The 27,814-nt window shown below is 33.9% G+C and overlaps 2 protein-coding genes across 2 annotated transcripts in view; one reads left to right on the forward strand and one right to left on the reverse strand.

The window, feature by feature from the left end:
- Flo2 (flotillin-2) overlaps positions 1-27,814 on the reverse strand; it is a 394,067-nt gene that overhangs the window by 246,599 nt on the left and 119,654 nt on the right. The window lies entirely within an intron of this gene.
- On the forward strand, positions 19,921-25,254 carry LOC137923939 (glucose dehydrogenase [FAD, quinone]). Its single transcript, XM_068767193.1, has 3 exons — positions 19,921-20,414; positions 22,217-22,362; positions 23,750-25,254. The coding sequence occupies exons 1-3, from the start codon at positions 20,162-20,164 to the stop codon at positions 25,205-25,207; spliced, it is 1,857 nt and encodes a 618-aa protein (XP_068623294.1). The 5' UTR covers positions 19,921-20,161; the 3' UTR covers positions 25,208-25,254.

Consider the following 27,814-nt stretch of genomic DNA (forward strand, 5'->3'; position numbering starts at 1 on the left):
TAGAAGCCCACTGTAAGGTATAGGCTTCTTTTAAAGATATCTCTGAGAGGATATACCATTATCTCCATGCTTGGCGGGTAGCTTGGTAATCGCAGTATTCTACAATAGTATGTAGACGCTGTTTCCCATCTTCTGGAAACTTATTTGTGAGCAGTGGCAATCCTATATAATTAATTCAGTTGTGAATTATGTATCGCTATATCGACCGCAAGTCTCGGTCCTTTATCGCTGTCAAACCCAATACTATGTCTTTATTTGAGGTGCCAATATGTTGAACGCAAAATATATATCAAGAATACAATTTAATATCAAATAGCATCAAATTGAATTTCACTACAATGACATTTTTAAATTTAAAAATAGCAACGAGGGTTCCATACGTGTCTTAGTCTGGGATTAAGTCATAACTAGTCTTTTTATATAATTATCACAAACATCCTTAAAACATATTTACGTCATGAAGAAGTATTCTTTTTTTGCTAAATCTATAACCTATGATTTAACAATAGTTTTTTCAATCATTGACGAGCTGTGTCCAGGCTTTGTTCTGCTTTCCTGAGGACAGTTGAAATAAGACCCCGTTATAGATGTAAATTAGAACCTAAAGTCAAACTTTACGTCATCCGAAAATGAAGTCAAAGTTTTATACACAAAAACATTGTTAAAGTGTTTTCCGATTTGCATGACGAAAGGCGATTCGTTACGTACGTGTTACTCCACAGTGCACCGGGCTCGCTGTGAACAACTACAGCCAACTGTTTAACTGTAAACAGTTTTGTAAAGTCTTAAGTAATAATGGTAATTAGTGACGGCATGAGAACGTGCAATGGATAATTGATAATGTTTCGTAAAGATTAACCGATAAATATACATATATTATAAACTCAACAAATTAGCCCTACACATATAGTTGCGCATTTAAAGCAATGGTTCGAAATCTGTTGCTTGGCAAACTGACGGCATCATAATTGGATTTTATTATTCATTAAGTTTATATAAATAGTTTATAGTTTTATATCGTATTTAAGGTCCATTATAGTTACTAGAAATCATTACCTTTATGTATTTATTACTCCACCACCCAAACGGTTCAGATAAAATGGCTTCGACATTTAGTTTGCCGCTGTACATGAATTAGATAAGTTTTTAAATAAATAAACATACAAATTAAGCGAAAAATCCAGCACAATTTCGTATTCGCCCTTCTAAAGTTTAAAACGTCGGAGAAAGTCTTTTTGAAATTAGTATGTGTAAATTTGTAATGAATGTTAAATTACCTGTGCCATCTGTACCTGGCCAGTTGAGTTAATATTAAAAAGTTAGCATTTAAAAAAAAAGCAAGTTAGTAAGTATAATTTTATCCGAGCAATTTTTCATATGTATATCTTTCCGCCGTAATTATTAAAATCGAAGCATTGTAAAAATCTTAACTCAAAAAAGGAAAAAAAGCAAACATTTGTCATGTTTATTGTACGAATGTAGTAGTAATTTGATAACTGATGATAAAAAGTTAACACGTACAGTATGAACGTACATAAAAAATCGAGGTCCAAGATCGCGTTTCGAGTTGTGAATGACATAAATATTTATGTAAATTGTGTAATCCAACCTGCTTACACAATTAAAATAAAAACGTAAAAAATACATGAACCAAAGATCTTTTTGTTAAAGCTTTAGCTTATAAAAATAAGAATTATAACATTTCTCATAAGAGTTGGTTTTCGTCTGATCGTATTGTTTTTTTTATATTTAATTGTAAAACACATTGGAGTTCATTATAACAGCATAAACAGTTACAGCAATGCTGATATAACTAAAGTGCAATGTATCAAAGTTGACAAAGAAAATATTCTCTCCCTCTTTTGTTTTGTACGTCGTCATATAACATTTCATGTATAGGAGATTTTTATCATTTAGATTAGGTATTGATTTTTCACTTAATTGTTTTTATATCAATCCTTTTTGTTTTTATAGTCTTCGCTGGTAAAACCTTTTAAGAACATTTACGAAACGACCTATTTTATTAAACGCTATATACATAAAAGGTAATTTGGTTTACGTAATATAATTTTAATGAAGATAGGTACTTCCAAGAAGATTATGGATAATCATACCGTATCGTGGTCAATACTCAAGAAACTTATGTAAAAGAAGAAAACCTATAAAGATTAATTCTGCCTACATAGTTACATATTAGTGTATGTACCAAGATTGCAAGAGAGAATAGACGAGGGAGACGTCAACTCCTTAACAGAACAAGTGGAAAGCTGCCAGATCTGGCTGAAATATAGTAATAAAGGATAACCAAATGTAACAATAGTCGGACAAGGTAAAGAAAAATCTGTGATAAAGAAATTACCAATAAAAATTGTGATATAGAAATTAGTTATAATAATAAAAGAAAATAAAAATTGTAAAAAACAAACGAGGTGGAAATTTTGAAAGAAAAGAAGTGATCTATGAAAGATAATGGAATGAAAAGGAATGGAAGATTATGTGAGGGAGGTATAAGAGAGAGACGAGTAAATGAAATTGAATGGTGAAGAGAAGGACGAAAGAGCGAGAAAGTAAAACTAGAAATTGAATAAATTATTTGAAAAATTGTCTCTGGTACCCAAGACAAGGGAATATACGAAAGGCCGGGTACGAATAACGGGGGCCATTAATAGAAAAATACCAATGTATTTAACAGTTTTGATTAGGTCACCTAAGTCACGAACACTCTATGAAGTATTTAATGGAATCAGGCGTTACCTCGCGGAAGTCCATCCTAAGTAAGAAAAGGACCAATATTTAGCCACTTCCGCACATGCAGTGGTAGTCGTGCAATAAAGTTCACCGCCCGCCAGTCCGCTGATAAATGCGTATGCGGCAAACAATGTGAATCACACAACCGCCACCGCCAAATTACTCAATACGTGTTTTACCCCTCCACGGGGCATCTTCAGGAGTTACGTTACACCAATTAGTGCCACACACAGAGTGACTCTGTGCGCATGCAGTCCTCCAGTGACTTGCAGTATTGCAGACTTGCAGTGGTTGCACGACTACCACTGCATGTGCGGAAATGGCTAAATATTGGTCCTTTTCTTACTCTATGAAGTGACTATTAGCCTTTGGATATGCTTTGAAACAGCACTGAGTGGCACCGGCGCCTTTTCTATGAAAATCTGTCGACTCTACATAGTATTCAGAACGAACACCGAGGAAAAACATTTGCGTATTAACTCCGTATGTAATTGTATCTCTAATCATAAGGTCAATGTCCTATGTGACTTTTTACTTACTGGTACAACTAAAAAAAATATGTGTAAGATCGCACTTACCTTTAGCATAGTAACATTATTTCACGGCGTCCAATTGATAAAGATACATACTTAAGTTTATATAGGTTGATTGGTTATGTTTAAAAAAATAGCTCATTTGTTATCAATTAATATAATTATCAATCTGTTAACTTTTCTATAGTGATAAAGTTAAAATTTGTAGCCTAAGTTATGTCATAGTGTACAGAAATAGTCTGATGGATATGTGTATGGTGCTTCTCTCAAAATAAATTTACCTCTAGTAAAATTTTATGTATATACGTAGGAGTACATGTGTGGGTTTTTTAGAAAAACAAACAATTACGCGCATCGTTAACCTTTTAAATGATATTCGCGGAAGGTCCGCTGAAAGTAAATGGTGGCCTGCGTTTAAGTAAAGACAAAAGGCGCGGTTGCCTAACCGCGTGCACTGCGACAAAGTTACAACTGCACGTCGAGCGGAAGTTCTCTAACGTAATGACGTAATACGACATTAAAGGTTGCTCCACGCATTACACGTCGTTTCCAAGCAGCTATATTCAACCTTCGGCACGTCGGACTTTTGTTGGATGGACTATTTGTTGTTATTTTATTTTTAAGCATTACGTGGTTGCGCTCATAATTTAGTTACAGGTTAATTGATTATTGGTATAAAATCTTTAAATTGGTGAATGTATAGTTCAATCATCAGCGTAAATTTTAAAAGCATTTACACCTATTTGCAAAGACCCTTTACACATCACACTTAAACATGTTAATTTATTTTTAATTTTGGAATGCGACATACATAACTTTTGAAAAAGTCTGTATGTATTGTAATCTGATGTTTGAAAACTCGTTTTCTTACTGCTTTATAATTACGCTAATTATTAATGTATTTTTTCTGTGACAATTAATTATTGGATAGCGTGTACTATATCTTAAGGAATAGCAAATAAGATATACATTCATCCCTTTTAAAGCTATAAATACCCTATGCCATACGTAATCACAGGAAACTTATCGCATACTTTAGTCAGTCAGGAAGACTGGCTGATGGCAACGACGAGGGATTGACGCTGTCTGTAGTGGCCGTCTATAACATAGTGTTATATACATGTTATATTATAATTAATTATATTTTGTTATATGGGTCATGGGTACGGAATAGGCATTGTGATTATTTAACCATTTCACAAAATGGATTCGAAATCAATATATCGAACTGACTCAAATGTTGTTCAATGCTTTGCATTAATTTTTAATTTATGTTATCAATAGTTAAATAATTTTGATTAAACTATTATTTGAGACTATTACAGGTTTATAAGGATAAGTTTTTAAATAAAAAAAAATGTTATAAAATACGAAATTAATCAATACATGATTGTCAAATTCAGTATCAAACAATCGCAAACTTGTCAAATATTTATAATAATTAATTTTGCCGCTAAACTACGCCAATATGTGCTTGTAGTCCCTTTGAAAAAAAGGTTTAGTACCACTGATTTTTACAAACGGAGAAGACGTCTAACAATTTGCTTATCCGAGGTAACGACTACTTATCGGTTATTGACTTTGTCCCAACAACAATACAAAGTTTTGTAGTCTAATTAATTTTACGTCAATGTTTACACTTAGGAGTCTGAAACTGTTACGTTAATACTCGTACGTAATAAGGGTGATAACCTTACAGTAAGCGAAGCGTATTACCTCGCTTTAAAAAAAACCTAAACCGAAAAAATCCTCAAACACACGAGAGGTGACACTAAAAGACTTTTTTTAAGATATGGCCAGTTAAAAACTATTTTAAAATTCGATAGATAGATACTAAAAGCTAACCGAAGTCTATAGTGAATTTGTTGTCACAAAAATCATAAAAAGCATACAACGAATATTTTCAAGTCCTAAATCAATAGCAATCTTTAAAAATATTCTTTTATCAGCCGCCAATTTACAGAAATTAATATTGGAAAGAGGTTACGTACAATATCTGAAAAATCAGTAAAGAGTTGCATTTTCGAATTTCATTTCGATATTTTTAAATTTTAATTTTAAACTGGCCAGTTATAAAAACTGTTAAAATTATTTTATTACATAAAATAAAGACGGAAGATAGAATGAATAATTATAAGCTAATTGTTTTTTTCCGTATATAGAAAAAAAATAATGCAACATGCAAGGAGTCCTTTTCTAACTCACAACATGTTTCAGCCACTACCGTACCAAATCCTCTCATTACAACGCTATGGATCCGGCACCAGCACGGGGAATCCATGGACTACTAAGAAACTTCTAAGACACAACTAAATCTCTATTTTTCCACCACCATCATTGCTTTTTTTCATCGCCTCAACTAGACTTTGCTAAAACAAATAGCTAGAACGCTGCCATGAAATCGATGCTACGCAGATAACCATTTAGTTACAATTGAATAGTTTTGTAGTCGAAAGCGTAGCAAATCGTGAACAGGGTAAGCTGTGTTGATGGGCATATTTGGTCACTCTTTTGACTACAATTACTTGAAATAACTTGCCGATATGTAACCGCTTTTGACTGAGCTTTACTTACAAACCAACTGATTAGTTTGATTGGTGTTGTCCACGCACATATGATAATGATAGCATATAGCATATATGAATTCATCATCATCATCATTCCAGGAGTAGGATGTCCTAGAATCCTCCGATGACCATAAACAAGGTCGTTTGTCTACTATCGAACGTGGTGCATCTGGTGACCAACTGTCCCGCGTTCGGAGGACTTCGATGCGATTCCAAACTCCTGCTAGGAAAAAAGAATTAATGATGAAGACACTATTGCCTTACTAATAAATGACGATAAAGATAGGCCCGCGTTTCTCAAATACTGCAAGGCCATAGTTCTGGAAGTGATCAAAATAAACAGTACCGAAATATAACAGGTTGGGAAAGCATGTAAAAACAAGAGGAAATGAAAATAAAAGTAAAAAAAGATGTAAACAAAATACGAAGATACTAATATAATGTATAAGAATGCATAAATGTAATAACGATTATAAAAAAGTAAATGAACAACATATTAAAAATGTAAAGTCCTGTCCAAAACTAGATGGGGTATACGAGAAAAAAAGAACCTTGAGGTCACAACGGCCTTTGATTCTGTGCGGTATGTGGCCTGTTTACCGCGTCTTCAACTTACTACTCCGCTGGGATAAATCAATTACTTTCATTTGTTCAAGGATCCACTTATTTCTGATTCGATCAAGATATATGAATCTTAATAACCGTAAATATTTTTTATGTTTACGCAAATTTTAAAATAAATATACAATATATTTATATAGTTCAAAATGTTCAAGCTTTAATTCAATAATTTTGGAAAGCATTCTTTTTAAAAATTTTAAAAACCTTTAAACTTTTAATGATTAATTTTGAACTGGACACGTCTAGAATGATAACGGTATTTATTGTCAGTAGTAAGGTAATCTTCTTGATTGTATGCGATCGCTGTTCGACCTTTCTTAAAGTTCCTTTGTGACAATTAAACATTTTTTATTATAGTTCCAAAATGGTTAAAACGTAAAAAGAAAGAATAAACTGACGAACACACGCATAAATCATACAAGTATAATAAATCATAAACGCCCGTCCGCGCATTCATTCATCACCCAGCATATCAGTCATATCCTGACCTTATTAATATTCCCATTTCTGATATACTAGCTTTTTATAGTGAAATAATACAAAAGTCACAACTTTATAATTTGGTCGTATTATGTATCTCTTTCTGTCTTAGTAGGTAACAACAGCTTGTAGGTCTATCTGATGACACTATGCAATATTTACTAAGTTCCTGCTTAAGGTCTAGAGTAGATGAGTTGAACGGCGTTATAAAATCCGTGGTGGGTTCCGACGGAGACTTCTTCTTTTTCAGACTATAGACACACTGCGAGGCGTAGGCCTCCTCCCAAAAAAAACGAAATCCTACATAACAATAAGGTGAGGTAATCACCTCCAGAATGAAGAATATCGTGTGCAAACTAGAATATTTTTATCGAATATAATCAGGCGTTACCTCGCCGGTATCCATCCTAAGTAAGAAAGGGACTTATATATAGCTACTGCCGCTATGCAGCAGTAGTCGTGCAATGAAGTGTACCGCCCGACAGCCAACCGGAATGAAGTATCAAGTAGTGCTGTTCTTAAATATCTCTTTTTGTCTTATCAATCGCATTCGCCTCTCTCTCTCTCTGTTCAATTACAACAGGCGGTCACCATATTGTACGCCCGAGTACTAGCTCTCAAAATATGCGAGAGATGAGAGGGTGACTACGGATAGGTACACAAACGTAAAGGTTTACTTTCAAATATTTCGTATAAGTTTTATCAATCTCAACCTTCCCTTATCTCATTGTTCGCATACAACGGGCAGTGAATAATAGTGTATGCGCATATGTGCTAGTCAAATCCAGAGGTATGTGAGGGATGAAAAAGGGAGTAAGGCTAAATCTAGGAGTTGTGTTCATAAATATCTCATGTACATTCAATTGCAGCATACCCTGTTTAATGAACTAATTGTAGACAAAATATTAGAAGCCTCCACGAACTCGCTTAAAAAATTGGTTGTAAAAGAAAAATTAAGACTTCTTTAAAAATTTCATATAGCCGATGACAGTTACAATTAAAAAATATTTGTAACAGTAGATTGTATAATAAAATCGACGAAGTCGAGGTGACCGTAGCGGTTGTGACATATCCAGTGATGCTAGAGTATTCAGTGGCCGCGTATCCTTGTACGAGAGCGCAGGCAAGGCAACGGTTTATGTAATCGATATTACAGCATCGACCCCGAACCGTGTTGCACTCACGAACTGCCCAAGTAAATAAGTCGAAAAGCTTATTCATTAGTAAATAAAATAAAAGTTACAAATATTAGCGATGTGTTTGGTATTGCAATACGCTCAAGTGAAATGCCTCTATATTATCTTTTATTACTTTATTTGGTTATTTTTTAAATAAAAAGTTTAAATTATTTTGATCCATAGTCATTCTATACGTAGAATTATATTGTAATCCGTGGAATTATAGAAAAAAATTAAAAAAAAATTAAATAAACACCCGAAAACAGAACACAAAACATAAAAAAGGACCCTGACCTAAGTTTACTGTGGGCGCTTTTCAGATCGGGGCGTTGGAACTCTTGTAGTTTGAAATTAAAGGTTGCCATTTTATAGTAGCTTAATTTGGTTCTAGTTTCTATCAAATTGGGCTCTTATAACATTCTTCAATTGATCACTATAAATGACCATGTGTATATACGAATATTCGGACATCGTTTAGTTGGTACTCTATTAGATTTTGTACTGAAAAAAGTTATTCGCCTCTAAAAAATATATTTCCGTTTCATAACTATATTTATTGATTTAGAATAAAAATAAACTACTTATCGTATAAAAACAAGTTTTTTATTTCGTATATAACGATACTTCAAATATAATGTTGTATTTGATTACATGCTATGGCGCCCCGCGTTGATTTGATTGACGTACAATATTTGACGGCTGTTTGACAGATGGTTTAATTAATCCAAGAGTTAGTATGGTAACAGAGTGTTCGTTTTTTCTACTATGCATACATCTTATACTTTTGTTCTCCAAAGGAACGGGAGAGTCCTTAATGAAAATATGAAAAAAAAATTTTTCAAATTAGTCGAGTCGTTATCGAGTAATACGATTAACAATACATTAGGCAATTAAATTTTTTGTTTTATAAGCGACGGAATTTGCCACTCCAAATACTTGTCCGCATGTCTTCGTACATAACTTAATCCGTCATTAGGCTGCACTAAGTGAACAAGCGTTACAAAAAATTACTTACTTAACTAAAAATAAAGAAACTGCTGGACTAATCGGTGCTTAAAACACTCAGCCTTCACCTTTTAACAGCAAATAAGTTAAATTATTTTATCTGATCTGATATCTCTTCAGTCTTAAAGGTTAGCTGCAAATTTCCCAAATATCCTTGTATTTGATGATCTATAGGCGACTCAACCTCAGTATCCTATTCAACCTTGTCCATAATTTCTCTAAGTAATAACATTTTCTAATTACTCAATCGGCTACTGTACACTTGTTATTTAACCGGGTAAACATGACCGCACGTAATAAACTGCGCGTAACTAAACGCTTCACGTATTACGTCGGTAACCACGTAAAAGGCAAATTGCATAATTGACATGCGAATTAAAAATATACGCGAATAAATATTTTCGAGTGCTTCTTAAATTTGAACATTAATTTCCAAAGTGTTTCTAGGCTTTTTGATGTGAGAATAAAATAAAGGTCTACGAGAATTTATTGGCTTTCCACAGTGAAGAACTAAAATGTTGACTTCACTTCACCTATATATGTTAAGTGGATAATTCTTTTTAATCATCCACTTATCAACCATCACAAATACAATCTATTAATTAATCAATTGTAATTTTTTTCTCAGCGTTAATTTCCATAGTAATAACTCATCTTCACATTTTTGTCGAGTTTTGGTAACATGGTAGAAATATTGCATGGGTCTACTGGAATCGGATAGTTTTTTGAAAGTGGTCTCTAAGAAAAAACGTGGTAACAACAAGGTTTGAGGCTGTATAGCTTATACTGATCCGCATTGTAAATTGAAGCCCAAGTGACAAGCCTCGCATTAGAGACTGCATGCCATGTAACATTACAAATTGTACAGAATCATTAAAAGTTTTAGGCACTGTGGGATTTATTTACAGCGCCTCAACTAACCACTATAGTAAGCTCAACTAAATGCTAAGTATTTTCATTCTAAATATAAAATAAAAAACTAAAAGGATTAATTATATATGTATGTATTATTTTGTTGCAATTTGATGCTATTATCATTATTGGGTGAGCTATAATTTTTGTCGTCTTAAAGGTTAAACGCCGTGTGCAATGGGTATTGGGTTAGACATTACGTACAACATAGAAAACAATTATCAAGATCAAGATTATCTACTACAGTTCAATGTTCCATATTTAATCAATCTATTTCGTTTATTATAACATGATATGTAGTGTTTTTAAAAGCGTGATTTAAACGCTTTGGTTTTTTAAGATATAACTGTGCTTCATTCCTGTTCGTAGACGTTTAGTCTAAACCTCTTTTTAAGTCGCAAAGATCGAGGGCTACCACAGTAGTCTCGTCTCGGGCTGTTACACATTATTTGTTTACCGGATTAAGCGGCCGCCAGGCTCTTCTATTCTTGGGCGGACACTCCACAGCGTAATCTGGCGTAAGGGACTCAACCTCGACTTTTCATCTACCATAAACAATATTTGTATGTATGTTCATGTATATATATTTACATGAATATGTTTGTATATATTTATGTGTATTTAGTAAACTAAGTATTTGAATGTACGCACAACCTAAACTGTCCTGTTCTTCATGTCTCTCATCTTCATCCAAAGGTTGTCCAAAGGTTGTAGAGATAAGACCGCCTCTTGTAACTGTATATACATTGCTTCTTTTTTTTCGTTATTATATATCAATTTATTATATTTTATTACATTCCCCTTTCCTTTTTTATATAGTGTTTTGGTGTACCACAAGTTGTAAATAAAATAAAATATTTTTTTCATCTTTCATTTTTTTCACATTTCAATTTAATTTATTTAACTTTAAACTTAAAATACATAAATAAATCAAATAACGAATGAACGGATAAAATTACGTAAATAAATAAATACGAAGTTACATTTCTCTGGAATTTTATATTTGGCATCATAAAGCGCAGCATTAAGTTTGGTAGAGTAGTGGCGATTCAGATCAACTATCTCATATGATTACAACCTCTCAGACATTTGTCCTAAGTAATAATACAAAACAATAAATTTAATATTACAAAATGTAATATTTTATTACAAGATATTTAAATTGTGAAGGATTTTACTTAAAAGTATTTAATAAAAATAATATTTTTCGCGAGAGGCAACCCTACTGTAATTATGATGCGATAAATAAAAATACGCTACTTACATACACACTGCACTCGCGCAACATCAGTTCTGCTTATAATGATACATATTACAACATATTACGTCCGTTAAGTATCTCATAACGGAAGTCGGCTTCGGATTAGAATGAAATTTGATTTACTTTAGAATGTTGATGCACCGGAATAATATTTTCTCGTTCAGTTTGTTGCATTTTGCATTCGTTATGCATCAGATATTATTTCTACCTCTCGAATTTTTACATTACTCTTTCGATGTTCCATATTTAAATATCTACTTGCAAAGTCGAAAGGCTAAGAGAAATCTGTTTATTTAACCCCAATACTGGTGCTTTCAAATATTAACTAATATTTTATTCCTCTATTCTAACAAAGTAGCATAAAAATACACTCATTATTAATATAATGTTATTATAGAAAAAATAATTTTTGAAGCTTTGGCGAGGAACAGCAGCTCGCTGCATCCAGGTAAAGGGAGATAAAATAAAAAGGCTCACACCCTGTTACGGACTAGTCAAGTAATGTAACATATAATAAAAATAGTAAAATAAAAAGGTTATAGAAATAATAAGAAAGTTGTCAAAGAAAAAAAATGGAATAGTAATATATATATAATATATAAAAATTGACTCTGCCAATAGACGGTAGAGGTTCAGACGGCAACATAATAAAAATATTTATATTTTACTCTAAGTGTCTACTCAAGCATTATTACACTGATTTTAGACTACGTTTACAACAAGTTTCTAGATTTAATTCCTTCAATATTATAGAGGACTAGAAAACAAAAGTTAACAAAACTGACCTAATTCTGTTAGTGTAAAAAATGTATTGTATAATAACAGTATAGTCTCTTCTATCCACCATTTACTTATATTAAAAAAAAAGTGGGATCTTCAACAGGATTTTGACATGAGACAACATTGATATAAGTAGATAAATAATTAATATGAATTAAGAAAAGTTATTGTGTGTATGGACAGACGACCTAAGATTAGACGACTTAAGATGGCCGCTAAAGGCCGCGTCCAACAGGTGATATTGGCAATCAGTGTCAGAAGAGAACGTCACACGGCTGAGATGATGATAATAATGATGATCTATTCCCAGGCGTATTAGATTGTGCCTTTATAGAGGCGCACATTGTAAGCATATAGTACCTCCTTGTGGCGTTCACAACGTATTGCTGGCCACCACAGCCATAACACTTTTAAATAAAATTATTGATACGCATTCGAATTCGGCTTCTGAATTTAAATTCGAACTATTAGTCATGTGCGTGTTGACATAGCGTTTAGGTCAGAATTGTAAATTATAAATAGTGAGAAACGTCATCATTGTGATAACTTTTGACTAACATCTTCCTCGCCATGAAAAAGGATCATGTACGTGCTGAGATGGTAGCTTATTTCTATCCGCCAGTCGCGTGTATCCCATTTATTTTTAACATCTATGCAATAAACGGCCGACCTGCATCAACATAAGCCGCGTCGCAACGCTTGCCTGTAGGAAGTAGCCGGACCGCGGTTACTCAACAGAGAAAGTATTTTCAACGGCCTTCACCCGTTCTGTTACGATACGTCTTCGCGAAGGTTCCGACGCATTCTTACAGCTTCGTCAGTGGTGCAATAAACCAGACTGGCGTCACGTAGAAGCCGAACTACCATCGCTATTGTGTGTTATGGAGATAGGTGGAAATACCTTGCAAAATTATAAACTTACTTCCCCCCGGAATAAGTCAATATACATAATGTTATACATGAGGTCCGGTGGCAAAATTCGAAATTCAAATTTTTCCATCACCATTAGGCAGGAAATAGACAGGAACAAAACATAGGTGGATAAATCATTGTAAATTTATTAAAATAGATTCATTGATATTAAAAAAATTGTAAAATAAATCCGATATAAAATTGATGTACACGAGAAAATAATTAAACCAATTAAAACTGTGATACTGTAATAGAAATGGATAACTGTAGTGTTTGAGGATGTACGAAAGGAATGGAATGATTGAGAAAGGAAGATTGTAGAATTGTAGAATGAAAGACGGAGGAAAAAAGATATTGTGTACTATGGAAGACGAGAACGAAAATAAAAATTCTAGTGAAAAAAAAATTATTAAGACATAAAAAACCCTGTTCCCAATTAAATAGGGGGTAGAAGGAGAGGTCCCCAATAGTGGGGGCCATAGAAAAAAAAACCATTAGGCGGGAGAGAGGGCTTTTTTTAACATATTCTAAAAGAAGATCAGAAACCGATCCCAAATAATAAATAACGTAATGATAATACAGTAATAAAAAGCGTTTGCAAAACACAAATTATTACATAATAAAATTAATAATTGTTTACTGTCTAAAGACTTAGTAATACCAGAAGTAATTAGCCTGTCGCATTACAATAGAAACAAATAAAGTATAAAATATTTCAGAATCATCACCTTATACAGGATGTTTAGATATAAATGTAAAAAGCTTTAAAGCTTTTCTGACAAATCAGCTGTACATACTCTTTTGAAGTTTTTGTGCTAATCACTCCGTATATATGAGATTTACGACTACGACTACCTATAATACATAAAGTCCAATAAGTTTCTCTATGAACCAGGTCAAGCATATATCGTAAAAATTTTTGTCATCGTGTTTAGCCCATAAACTCCAATTCCAAGACATAGGCCTTCCCCAAAGACATCTATGAGGAGATATACCATAATCTCTGAAGTTGGCGAGCGGATTTGCGATCGTAGTATGGTATTATGGTACATAGAGGACGCTGCTGCCCATCCTCTGGAACTTGTTTGTGAGCCATGGCAATTCTATATAATTACACAAAGTGTGAATTATATAGGATGGTATCCCGGAAATCGAACTCGCGACCGACGATCGCAAGTCTTATTAAATTAAATTATTACTATTATGCTTGCCATTGGAAACTTATACTCGTATAAACAAATAAAGACTATCAGTACATCATAAGTTATATATAATTAAGACTATATTCCTTTATATCATTATACACATAGGATGCTTTATAATGTCCACTTGAATACGTCTTGAGAAGAATGCTGGACGAAATCAATTTCATAGGAACTAGAATCAGATTGAAATCTCCAATAAAGGAATTCTTCTACTTTGAGCTACGAGGATTCCACACGCGTCCTGATTTGAAAGAAACCACAATAAAGCCAGACAGTGTTTTTGTGGTCACTTCTACATCTTCCACAATACAGTAGTAAAGCAATATGTTCTGAAGCCCTATTACCACTTAAAAATCTTTCACATACTACAATAAGATTTTTGTTACAAGGTTTTGTTTAATAAAGCCTTTAAAATGGTTATAAGATGTACATATAAACGTTAAATATGAGTGTATATACAATACACGGTTACCCACAAAAGTGTTACTAATTTTATGAAGCCTAGAAAAAGGTATAAAGTCTTCGGAAGCCATTCATAATCCAGCCGTGATAACTACGCAATAATTGTTAATTTTTTTTTATAAAAAAATAACCAAACAAATGAAGCTGTCAATAAGTGTTATAGCATTTAATTTTTCTTTCGTCACGTGCGAACAAACCGCGCGTCCACATAATCGTACATTCTCGAAATGACCTTCACCCAAATATGCAGATTTCACACGAACTGGTTTCGGTGACCCAAGATTTGTTTATCAATATTTCTTATATAATCGCAGTGTAACCGTTATATCTGCAATATTGGGAAAATATAAAGTATTTGCGATATTCATAAATTACCAATAGATATTTTTAACATACGTAATACTGATTTGCAATTCCACATTTAACTCTTCATAAATAAATGATTAATTACATTAATATTACAACTTGGTAAGGATGCAAACCAAGTTTAAACACCAACAATATTTAAATTAAACAGCCGTCAATATTTTTTATTATTATTATTGGGATTTACATTCCACAAACATCAGCGTACGTGTGTTTATTTTTACATTTACGTTAAATATTTCCAAAATTTTTTGTACACGTTTTAGCATGTTTACTGTCTTTTGGTCCTGGTTTTTAAAATTAAGTGCGACCACTTCTTCTCTCCTCCATATTGCGGTGCCCAGATTGTACGCCAGTATTTATGCGGTGATTGCCGTATTCGCCACATCGATGAATCTTGCGATCACATCGTGAATCTCGTCCTAGTAATACACTCACGATTGGCGTGATATTGGTACCACCGCATGATGGTCACTGTTTTAAAGCCCGTGAGTGTCTGTTGTTCGTAGACAACGATGACCATCCCATGAGCCTCGTGGATAGTGAGCATCCTTGACCCTGTCGCTGTACCGTAGCCTTGCTAATATGAAGTTGTTCAACGTCTTGGGTGTGAGTAAGGTAAAGGATATATCTCTGTTTCTGACATCAAAGTTGAAGATAAAGAAGATAATAATAAAAAAAACTACATAATTCTCCACTAACAATATACTAAAATCTTGGAAATCCTTACTCGAGGATTGGACGAGTTGCCTCCACAGATCACTATGACCCACTTTTATGAGTGTTCACGCTATTGTGAGGCAAGTAGCCACGGAGTACATTCATCCGATTGGTAACAGACCTCTTGGTCTACATTTCCTACAACAACTATTTTATCGAGATCGTCTGATTACCTCCGAGGTACGTGATCGAATCCCAAAATCCGCTTGTTGTATGGTGGAGAACCTGGTCTTTTACAAGTGACAGCTCAACTCGAAGTTCCCGTGGAGGCCCTTGAGTCAGTTACTCCATAGAGCAGGATGGAGCATGGAGACCTCCCAATCCAGTAAAATAGGAGTATATAGTAGCACGAGCCGAGTCTCCACCGAGTGCCTTCGAGATTCGTCAAGTTAAAAGAGGTTATATGCTAAGTGACCTCTGCGGCCACCTCAAGCCCCCGGAATCTGCAAATACCGTTTGGGCAGCAGTAATATCCCGGTTCAAAAAGAAAAGCGTTACATAACAATACAAAAAATAGTAAATCAGTGAATATTCGTAATTCATTGTTTTCTATTAGTACAACGCACATTACGTACCCACGAGAGCATCGCACGGTCATAGACTGTGCCGTGATTACCAAAACCGAGGTCACGTTCCAATAAGCTCGCTCACGGTACATTGCGGCCATTGTTCCTGCTCGAGCCCCGGTGCCGAATTAAGTAACAGCAACGTAAAGTATGTTTAACATAATTGGTAACTCTCGTGTAGATTTTTTTTTTTATTTTGTAATAAGGAAGCGTGCACAGATAAAGGTTATTCGGATGGATCAAAATAACAATATGTAACATAATGTGTTGTAATTTATACACTAATTACAATTATTTTCTGCTTAAAATTAATAAATTTTAAAGCGGGTAAATATGTTAATGCTTACGATAAACGATCTTAAGTGACCTAATAAGCGCATATGTATTATGCGCCAAATATAATCTTTTCAATTATACACTTGCATCACCTTTACCAGTTGTACATAATTGTAACTAGGTAACTTGTTCACTGGAGAAGCTGTTAATGTTAAAGGATAAACAGTATCAGTCAACAAATGTGAAAATAGCTTTAATAAGCGCAAACAAAAGCACTATACTCTGACTCACTATAAAACTTACACTACGCATTAAAATAATTGTAAGCGTATATAATCTAGTTACTGAAATATAATTATCAATAACATGTTATCACCACTTATTTGAATAAAAAATGCATTGTCAATATATAGATATACAGTATATGATTATTTTTAGTTTGGAGTTTTATCATCGTCGGGACATCAACCCCATTGTGATCATCGTAGCTTTTAAGGTTATCATCTATAACTGATACTTTCATCATTATTACGGCAATGAAACATGTAAATAGCTGCACATGGGTTTACTTTCATAGATTTTCAATAGGACCGGTAGAAGAAGCCTGCATTTAAAGTCTTCTAACGAAATTAACGAACTCATGTCCACCGCGTGTATCGTTGTCCTTAACGTCCGCCCAGGACCAAGGTAACAATTAGCTAATACAATACGTCAGGTGAAGCATCTGACGTAGATTTTTTTTTTAGTTTATTAACTCGCGGATTTCGGATCCGCGAGCCCTGAGTCCGATGAAGCTGTAAAAGCCAAAACGGCTAACAGCGCGCATCAACATTCGAATATAGCCATAGCTAGTATAGCCAGAACCAAAAGAACCTAACAGCCAAGTGTTCTGCGCGATACTTGGCCTGACCACTGTAACTTCAACTTAGTTACATTCCTTACCTTAACCATTGAGTGCTTTGACTCACCGTGTTATAATTTATCGCGGCCTGTCGTTTTAGCTTTACACTATACAATAAAAGCTCGCGGCGGAGAGCTTTAAATAATGCTTTAAACGCCATTTCCCGGTTACGTAACCGGTTGAAGACTTTTTGAACAATATATTGTCACTGATAGCGGTCTGCGTTCACTTTCACGCCGTCTCAGTAATGCCTAGGAATTAGATCATAGCTTCCGCACTAGAAAACGATACGCCTGTTTCGCACTGAGCTTACATTGGTAGCTTTATCGCGCGATTTCCTTTGGCAAACAAATTATTTGTTAAGAATTTTTAAGTATTACTTAGATCTACACCAAAAAGTCTTACAAAGTTGTACAAAAAAGAGTAAATAAATAAATAAAGAATATAATAAATGCCCGGAGTAGCATTAGCTGGGTGTTCATCAAGTCTAGAAAAAGAACTCATCAGCCAATACGTACAAGTATAGCTTCTTACCAATGAGACTCGTATATATCGAAGGCTTGATTGGTCATACCTGAAATACAGATAACTTCGATTAATAAAAATAAAACAATTGAATATTTATAAACATAAATTAGCAACAAGTTAAAAAAATGTTCTAAGTGAAGGCTCAATGACGACAACAAAGTAAAAATTTGCTAGATTTGTTCCATCTAATAAATTACATTGCAAAGAATAAAAGAAATTAACACCAGAAAGCCATTAATCCACAGGAAAAGTTGAATTTTCATCTAAAGTCGCAAGGCAATACATAAATTACCATAGAGACCTTGTCACCTTTCAATATTCATTGTATAAAATTAAAAGATATTAAAAATAGATAGGTTATAAACCTTGAGAATTTAAATGCATTGTTATTTTTTTACCAATTTATTCGCTGTTTCGAAAGACTTACTATGCAAAGTCATTGTCCATTGGAAAAAATAAATAAAAGAAGAACCTATAGATAGTTAAATTTTGTGATCGTCTCACTTCGTTTTTAAAGATTTTGTTTAAATTTTCATAATTATCAATAAATGTCCATCTCCTACGGTCACCGCGATGACCGGTTATGCGCTGCCCGTATTCAACTATTTCCCATGGCCTTAACTTTATTATGTGTATCGTTAGTTTTACATAAATTATAAACTTCGTGAGATGTGACATACTAAGAGTTTTATAATTTGAGGAGGATACCCTGGGTTCAGTTTTGAACTTTCTTGGTGAGGGGCATATCATCGTGAATCTAAGTAAGAACTTTTTTTAGCAAAGAGCAATTACCCGAGCATCTATATAATAGCTGAAGTCACTTTTATCCAATTTTACTTATGTTGCCCAAATTTTATTGTAAGGCTTTGAATACAACGTGCGTTGATACGTATCTATGTACGTAATCTATTGCTTAATCTTCACAAAAATTTCTATAAACTGATCGGCTGCATTGTTATCTAATTAACTACTTCATTTATTCAATGGCTTTATAATAAACAATGTCGTCATCATTTCAACCATAGGAGGTCCACAACTGGACAAAGGCCTCCTCCGTACATCTTCAGCACAATTTGTTTGAAGCGACATGCATCCAGCGACTACATCCACTTTAACAAAGTTGTTTTATAACTAACAACAACTTACGAAAACATGTTTCGTATTCTATTTCAAACATTACAAGACTTTAATTATAATACAATCATATTTGCATTGCTTTATGCTACTCGATATTTCGTTATTTGATTACATCCTAACACGCTTTCTTTTGGTTTTAAATATCGTCATACATTTGCAGGTAGGGACAAGTGTTTGAAATTACTTAGTGGTTTCTTTGCCAAAAAGAGTAGTTAAAAGAAAATAACATTATTTTTGTTTTTTTTTTCTCCATAAAAATCTTCGAAATTTTGAAAAGAATAGCCGTAATGGCTAAACCATTCTCAAGTTTAACACTCAGCAACACATGAAGAATTATTTACATCTATATGTACAAAATAATTATTTATTATGTGTATAAAGTATAATTGCTTAAAGGTGTTACAACTATAAAGGAATAATTGTGTAGGTTATTTGTCAGCAAAAAGCTTTAAAACATTTCACACATTTCCGATAATTCTGTATAAAGACCGACAGGCGAATAACTTCTGATAGTACAAAGTCTACAGTGACTGATATTAAATTATAATTAATTTTAATATAAAATATTTCAGATTTTGAAAATGCTATTTCTTACTTTATTCTCATTACATTGTTTATTATTTCTGAGACCATTGATTTTCTGAAGGTGTACTATAGATTAATTGATAGCAAATAAACTATACACTCACTACTTTAAATCTTTTATATCTATAACTAATCACCCTGTATATTAATTATTGTTTATGATATTTTCAGGAACTATCAACGAGTCCGCATGACGACGGTCACGCTTGCGATGTGGACTAATATGCTGCTGTCCCTTCGACCATCAACCGAAAGCGACAAGAAAGCGATGCGCAAAACTAAGCCCCCAGACAAAAAGGAACAAAAGATTCGATAAATAATAACTAGTCAGTGAAATTAACCAAAGGGAGATATATTAATTCTGTGATATTGACACATACCGATCTATTCAGTGTTACCAGTGTAAATAGATTACAAAATGGGTCTACACGTGCTCTTAGCGTCGACAGCGCTTAAAACAATCAGCGTCACAGGATTGTGGGTAATTCCCCTTCTCCTTGGTGCTTTGACATACCACAACTATAGTTCCTACGATCCAGAAGCGAAGGTCCTGGATAAGGAACCAAGAAGAGAATACGACTTCATCGTAGTCGGAGGTGGATCAGCTGGCGCCGTGGTGGCAAATCGACTGACTGAAGTGAAAGACTGGAACCTTCTATTGCTTGAGAGTGGTAAGTGTATTTCATGAATAAATTAAATATCTACACTTGTACACTTAAGTTTACAGTAGCTTAACAAGCTTTAGAGAGAGTTATACTCGGGATTTCTATACGAAATTCAATTCAAAGCTCAGATTGAAAACATCTTTATTCAAGTAGGCATTTATACGTATTTTTAAAACTATCAATAAGTAATTCTTATAATTGATTAATATAGTGCAAATCAAATATGTTTGCGAATAGTCCATAAAAGTTATAAGGATCTATTACCACAAATCTGACATTGATTTATCGACCTCCCGTTGGTCCTATAGATAATCTTACAAGTGTGAACATGTTCGCCTAGATTTCTGTGTGTGAATACGAAAACCTGGTACATCGGTAATTAATTTTGCTCTTGCATACCGCGGTAATAGGTACTTTTACCCTTATTGCCCGAAAATATTTAAATGTGTTGCTTCATACAGCATCGAGTAGCTGTACCCCAGCTGTAGAGAACTGAGACTTGCGATTGACGCGTTGTTCGATTCCCGAGATTCAATATATATATATACTAGCTGATCCCGCAAACGTTGTTTTGCAAAAAAAAAAACTGATATTTTAATTTACAAATAAAAAATAAGGGTTGATCGTAGAGGGGTGAAAATTTATGGTTGTATATATTCTTGTATGCTGTATCATAAAAAAATAAAAACAAAAAATTTCGTTAAAAAAATAAAAAAAAATTTTTAAGTGTGAACAACCTTTATCACTTAGGGGTATAGAAAATAGATAGTAGCCGATTCTCAGACCTACTGAATACGCATATTAAATTTGGTAAAAAGAACAGTCAAGCCGTTTCAGAGGAGTTCAAGTTCGTGACACGAGAATTTTATATATTAATTTTATATATATATAATTCACATTACGTCCAATAATTATATAAGATTCCCTCTACTCATACACAACGTACATCTATTCCCAATCGTCATGTTAAAAGTGATCACTTCGAAATATGTTACGTTAATTAATTTGTTTTTATTAAAATGCGTCAGGCCAATATCTTCTAGCAGTAAAGTGCGGGGACAGATAGTAAACAATAAATATTTTTTAGTGTGATAATCAGAATTTTTGAAACGATTTTACTGATAATTACGATGTTTATGTTTCTGAAAGCATTGATTTTTTAGATAGGGTGTACCATACGTTAGTTGACAGTAAACGAGCTGTGGAAGCCTTTCGGTAAGGGATTGAGACTTGCGATCGTAGGTCGCGGATTCGATTTCCGACTCCAAAATACCTTTATACGTTAATTATCTGGGATTGCCACTGTTCAATAACAAGTTTTCAGGGTATGGGCAGCAGCGTCCTCTGCGTACCATAACAGCATGTAGGAGTGGTCGTAGTACTGTAGCTTCTTGTTCTTCTGCAGCTTCTTGTCTTTCTGCAGCTTCTTGTTAATGTTGACAGCACAACAAACAAACAAACTTTTGTTGCGTCTACTGTGGCGCCATCTGTCATTTATCCGTTTCATTGCCGCCGCTGCCGCGATGCGATCGACGGACACGTGGGTAAGAGCTCGTTGCTAGGCAACGCGTGGTTGAGTGGCGCGCGATATGCACGCCACAAGCACATTGAGATCGTCAACCTGTCAAGTGTAGCGATTATGGTATATTTCCTATAGATATCTTTAAGAAAGGTATTTGTCTTAAATTGGCCGTCTATGGGCTGAAACGACGACGACAACATGGCATAAATAAAACCTGTATTTTTAATCACTTTATTGTCTGCTAAATATACTAAATAGGAAATAATTAAAGCTGTACAATCTTCAGGTCCTGACGAGAACGAGATCACCGACGTGCCCTCGCTAGCGGGTTACCTGCAGCTGACGAAGCTCGACTGGCAATACAAGACCGAACCGACATCCTACGCCTGCCTGGGATTCAAACAGAGAAGGTGCAGCTGGCCAAGGGGAAAGGTATAAACATAACGTACACATATGTTAACAATAACACATACAAGGAATACGTAAAAATGCACATAAACTTGCATATACACATACAATAATACATGGTAATTACTTATAGGTATAAAAGCATTGAAGGGTTATATAACTCATTTATCAACAAAATTGTCAAACATTTTACATCTATTTCCGATCACCTGTATAAATTCATCATTCTGAAATATCTGTATACGAATGCGGCTGCCAATAACCTCTGCCAGTACAAAGTCTAGCGCGACAGATAATAAACAATTATTAATATTAATACATATTAACATGGGTTACGAAAACGTTTTTTATAACTATGTCATCATTACATTGCTTATTATTTTTGTAAATCATTGATTTTTGTATAGTGCCTACATTAAAGCTTTGAAGCAATGAATCAATCAATCAATCACCCGGTATTGTTACCAAATATCAAAAAGTTCAGCAAAACAGTTCACGCTCTTAGCTGTCGAATTCAAGACGATTTTTACATAATTATTTTGTTTATTTTGCCACCTTGTTATAGTTTATATTTTTATGTCATAATAAAGTTATTACTATTACTAAATACATCGCCATCATCATATCATCATAGTCAATAGGCACCTGCTGCAAGGCATAAGCCTCCCCCAACATTCGCCACGATGATCGATGTCGGTCCACTTTGTAGGAGACCTCGCCACACCGCGTCTGCCGGCTTGTGGCCACCATATATACATATAAATATTCAATAAATTTTATTGGAATTTTAAAAGTATGTCACATGTCGAATTATAACAATATAATCTATGAGTCAATCATACATATTCTTTATTTATAATGAGTGTTTTAAAATAAACTTATGAATACATTTCTCACTGAACTATAATATATTTAAATAACGATAACATATTACTTTACAATGCATAAACACTTAATTTACATCGACTTCGAAATTTAAAATTGAAATTTTTACATTCAAATTAATACTTTTATATTTAAAACTAAATAATGAGAATAATCTTTTTTGTAAACAGATAGTACAGAGTAGTATTACATAACACCAGTTTTCTTAACACATTTTATTGCCTAATTAAATAAATCTATTTTAAGTAGTGACCGTGACTTTTTTTACAATGTAGACATGTTTTTTTCGATCATTGTAAGTACAGGTTAGTAGTTTAAGTTAGACAACAAAAACTATGAACTCATACCAGTTTATTTCGTATCATTTGTAAATCGTAGTCCTGATGTTTTATCAAGTTAAATTAAACCGTGAGATACTACACACTATAAATAACAATGTAATAATATATTGCTCCAAAAAAAAATACACCAGTATATGATTTAATAAAAACGATTATAATTTAATAAAAACGCTTTCACGTTCCAGGTGCTCGGTGGTTCCAGCGTATTGAACTACATGATATACGTGAGAGGCAACCGATACGATTTCGACCAATGGGAATCATTCGGCAACCCTGGATGGGGCTATCGTGATGTACTTAAATATTTCATTAAGTCCGAGGATAACAGAAATCCCTATTTGTCTAAAAGCGAATACCATGGAACAGGAGGGTACCTCACAGTTCAAGAGGCACCTTGGAGAACTCCTCTGGTGGCTGCGTTCGTCGAAGCGGGAGCTGAGATAGGATATGAGAATAGAGATATAAATGGGGCGGTGCAAACTGGGTTCATGATCGCACAGGGCACTATAAGACGCGGTTCACGTTGTAGCACGGCAAAAGCATTCTTAAGACCCGTACGCGCTCGTCAGAACTTAGATATATCACTTAATTCCCAAGTTACTAAGGTCCTAATTAATCCTTTAACTATGAAAGCCTATGGAGTCGAATTTATAAAACATGGCGTGAAAAGAGTTGTGTTCGCTAAAAAGGAGGTAATATTATCAGCGGGAGCAATAAACAGCCCACAATTACTCATGCTATCCGGAATAGGTCCTAAGGATCACCTAAAAGATGTTGGTATTCAAGTGTTAAAAGATTTGCCGGTAGGAGAAAATTTACAAGATCACGTAGGTGTGGGAGGTCTTACGTTTTTAGTAGAGAAACCAGTTGCAATCGTACAAAATCGCCTTCAAGCATTCCCTGTCACAATGAACTACGTGATAAACGAGAGAGGGCCGATGACAACATTGGGAGGATTAGAAGGAATTGCTTTTGTAAATACGAAATACGCAAACAGTTCCGGCTTATGGCCTGATATACAGTTTCATATGGCGCCAGCATCTTTTTCTTCAGATAACGGTCAAATAGTTAGAAAAATTTTGGGACTCACCGACGAAGTTTACGATACTGTATACAAACCAATCGCTAATAAAGACGCTTGGACGATAATGCCTCTTTTATTGAGACCAAATACAAGAGGTTACGTTAGATTAAGAAGTTCTAATCCTTATGACTATCCAACAATGAATCCTCGATATCACGAAGATAGGTTAGATGTTAATAGATTGGTAGAAGGAATCAAAATTGCTTTGAAAGTTGCTAACGCTTCCCCTTTCAAACAATTCGGCTCGAGACTATACACGAAGCCTTTACCCAACTGCAAGCATTTCACATTCATGTCCGACGAGTACATTGAGTGTCAAGTCAGAACAATATCGATGACAATATACCACCAGTGCGGAACGACAAAGATGGGACCATCGTGGGATGAGAAAGCTGTCGTGGATCCTCGACTTCGAGTGTATGGCGTGGAAGGACTTCGGGTTATAGATGCTAGTATAATGCCGACCATAGTGAGCGGTAACACGAATGCCGCAGTGATTATGATCGGAGAAAAAGGAGCGGATTTGATCAAACAAGATTGGCTGAGACGCAAGCGGTGACGAACGTATGTTTTACCATAGAACTGTTGTGAAATTGTAAGCTAATCCAAATATCTACACAATTTTGTATATAGCTGTAATATAAGATTGTAAGTTAATTTATAACTGATAACTCTTTGGGAGGTAAATTGCCATAATATCCTTTAAGCAATATTGATATTGTAAGAATGTACTAAATTCAAAAAAATCTTTTTTAAGTACTGTTCAGATATGAATGAAATCAAATTTTAAACGATCTGATTAGTTTGGATTTTATTTTTTCAATGCTAACAGAGGCTCAAGCTTTGTAAATATATTTTAGATTCATAGTTTTTATAATTAAAAAAACAACGGAATTTGAAATATGAAAATTTATTACATGCCGCCTATACTATTATAAACCATAAAGAAAGTAATTCATAAAAGCAAAAGTGTTTAAAGAAGTTTTACAGATTAAATTTCGTATACCAGTTTTACGAAAATCATTTTATTTGAAAAATAAAATTCCTTATAAATAGGTTTAAAGTTAAATTTATTTAATGTTACATGTTGTTAAAATTAAAAAAAAAACAATACCATGAATATTTAATCTTTTATTTTTTAGTTTATAATTTTTACCAGCTTACTTAAAAAAAATTGTATCACGCAAAATTATATATGATATTTTTCAGTGTGTGTGTGAGTATGCATATGTTATAGTAATTAATAAATAGAGCTGTGATAACTCAGCGATCAAAGACTGAGAGTTACGATCGTAGGGCGCAGCTTCGATTCCTAGATTGCGTAATTTAAAAAAAAAACTAGTTTTCAGAGAATAGGTAGCAGCATCCTCTGCGCCATAGTACCACATTGCAATAGCCAACCCGCCTGCCAAGTAAGGCGATTATGGTATATCCCCCTATAGATATTTTGGTGCAGGCCTCGTCCTTGCAATAAGTGTTTATATTCTGAAACGACGACAACAAATCAATAATCACTCGTTGTCAAACCTTAAACAACTGTTGCCGCATTTATAATATACCTCTGAAAATGATATACACGTACATAGATTTTCCAATAAATAAACATCATACCAACATTCAAAAAAATAATAATATTCGTTTATTTATTTTATTTGAAAGTTAAATTTATTAATTATTTTGACCACTTTCCCAAAAATTAATTGCAAAGGCCATTGCGGTATGAATTTTTGACTCTTGTATACAAAAAAAAAATAACCCCCATAGTAACATGAAAGAGGAGAAATTTAAAAAAGTATTTTTTTTTATTATAATTGAAAGAACTTCAAAATGTAAACGATGTTTTTGATTAGTATTTAAAAAAAAAGTGCGCAGATTTTTAATTAATTTTAATTAGATTTTAGGTTTAGTAGAAATGTAGCTATAAGGTTATAAGTTATTATTCAACTTAAACTAGGCAAAAATCAAACCTCAAACTTTGAAAATGGAGAGAGATACACTTGAGGTAAACGTCCCGATAGATACAATTCTATATATATACACATTTTGCCTTATTATTAGTCAGTTTTCTCGGACTGACTAATAATACTACCACTTCGGAGAGTGTTAGTGCTGGGGGGAAAAAGTGGCGGAAAAAACTCCTGCAACTCTTCTATTTTGTATTGTCGTCCCGTATAACAGACATTAAAGGTTAATATATCTAAGCAACAAAGGCAAAATGTGTATCATATTTGAGTGTTCTATTCTTGTTTTGTTCCGGATGGTTTCAATTACCTTATTGTCATTTAAAAATTCCGTGGGTTTAACGGTACAGGGCGCAAATAGCGCTTACCTAAACCTCCCAGTACCAAACCTTAAAAGTCTCAATTCGCCCCATAGTAACTTTATTATCGGATTGGATTCTTGTTTATCCATTTATCTATTTATAATCTCAGGTGTACCGCTAGATGGCGCTATAAAGAGTTTAGTGTCGCTACCGAAAATCTATTTTTTTTCGTAATGTGTATTAAGAGTGTATTCTCTATAAGTTCTTTTATTCAAATAAATGAAAAAGATGACTAAAATATTCGATTATAGACAACCCTTATAAAGCAATATTCTACAGATATTTCTTTCTTGAAATTTACGTTATAAATATTGGTTGACTTGACACCACTGTATGATAAGACCACTACAGGACATCTTTATTAATTATGTAATTCTAAACGCTTCATAATATCACTTTTTATAGCTTCTCTAATAGTTTGGTGGCAGAGTATTGAAAGTCCACATGTCACGCTACTGGGCAATAATTATCAAAGTGAAAAGTGCCTCTGTGAAAACAGCACTGGCAATACAGTGTAGCCAGGCACAGGAGCTGCCTTCTTAACGCCCCTAACGACACCGAGATCTAGTCTCTAACCACTTCAGTACGAATGTCGACAGCCACATGTGAACGCGCACAGCCGGCTCTTACCTGCCGGGCGCAGAAGCGACACTGAGCCCGTTTAGATCTTTAATATGCAGGGTGGGCCATAACTTTTTGCACTTTTGAAACATGTGTAGAAATAAAAGTACAAATGCTATTTTGTTTATGATTTATTTACCGTAATTATCATTTATAAAAATTTATTTTTTAAAAATTACATCGTCGAGATGTGCTCCGTCTCGCCGTTGGCACTCCTGTAAT

The sequence above is a fragment of the Battus philenor genome, unplaced genomic scaffold, assembly GCF_028537555.1.
Source record: "Battus philenor isolate CCGP_79_NKW_IND1 unplaced genomic scaffold, ilBatPhil1.0.hap1 SCAF_23, whole genome shotgun sequence".
NCBI classification, from domain to species: Eukaryota; Metazoa; Arthropoda; class Insecta; order Lepidoptera; family Papilionidae; genus Battus; species Battus philenor.

Coding starts and splice junctions, on each gene's coding strand:
- LOC137923939 (XM_068767193.1), top strand. CDS start 20,162: ATGGGTCTACACGTGCTCTTAGCGTCGACAGCGCTTAAAACAATCAGC. Junction 20,415..22,216: donor CCTTCTATTGCTTGAGAGTG/GTAAGTGTATTT, acceptor TACAATCTTCAG/GTCCTGACGAGAACGAGATC. Junction 22,363..23,749: donor GCAGCTGGCCAAGGGGAAAG/GTATAAACATAA, acceptor TTCACGTTCCAG/GTGCTCGGTGGTTCCAGCGT.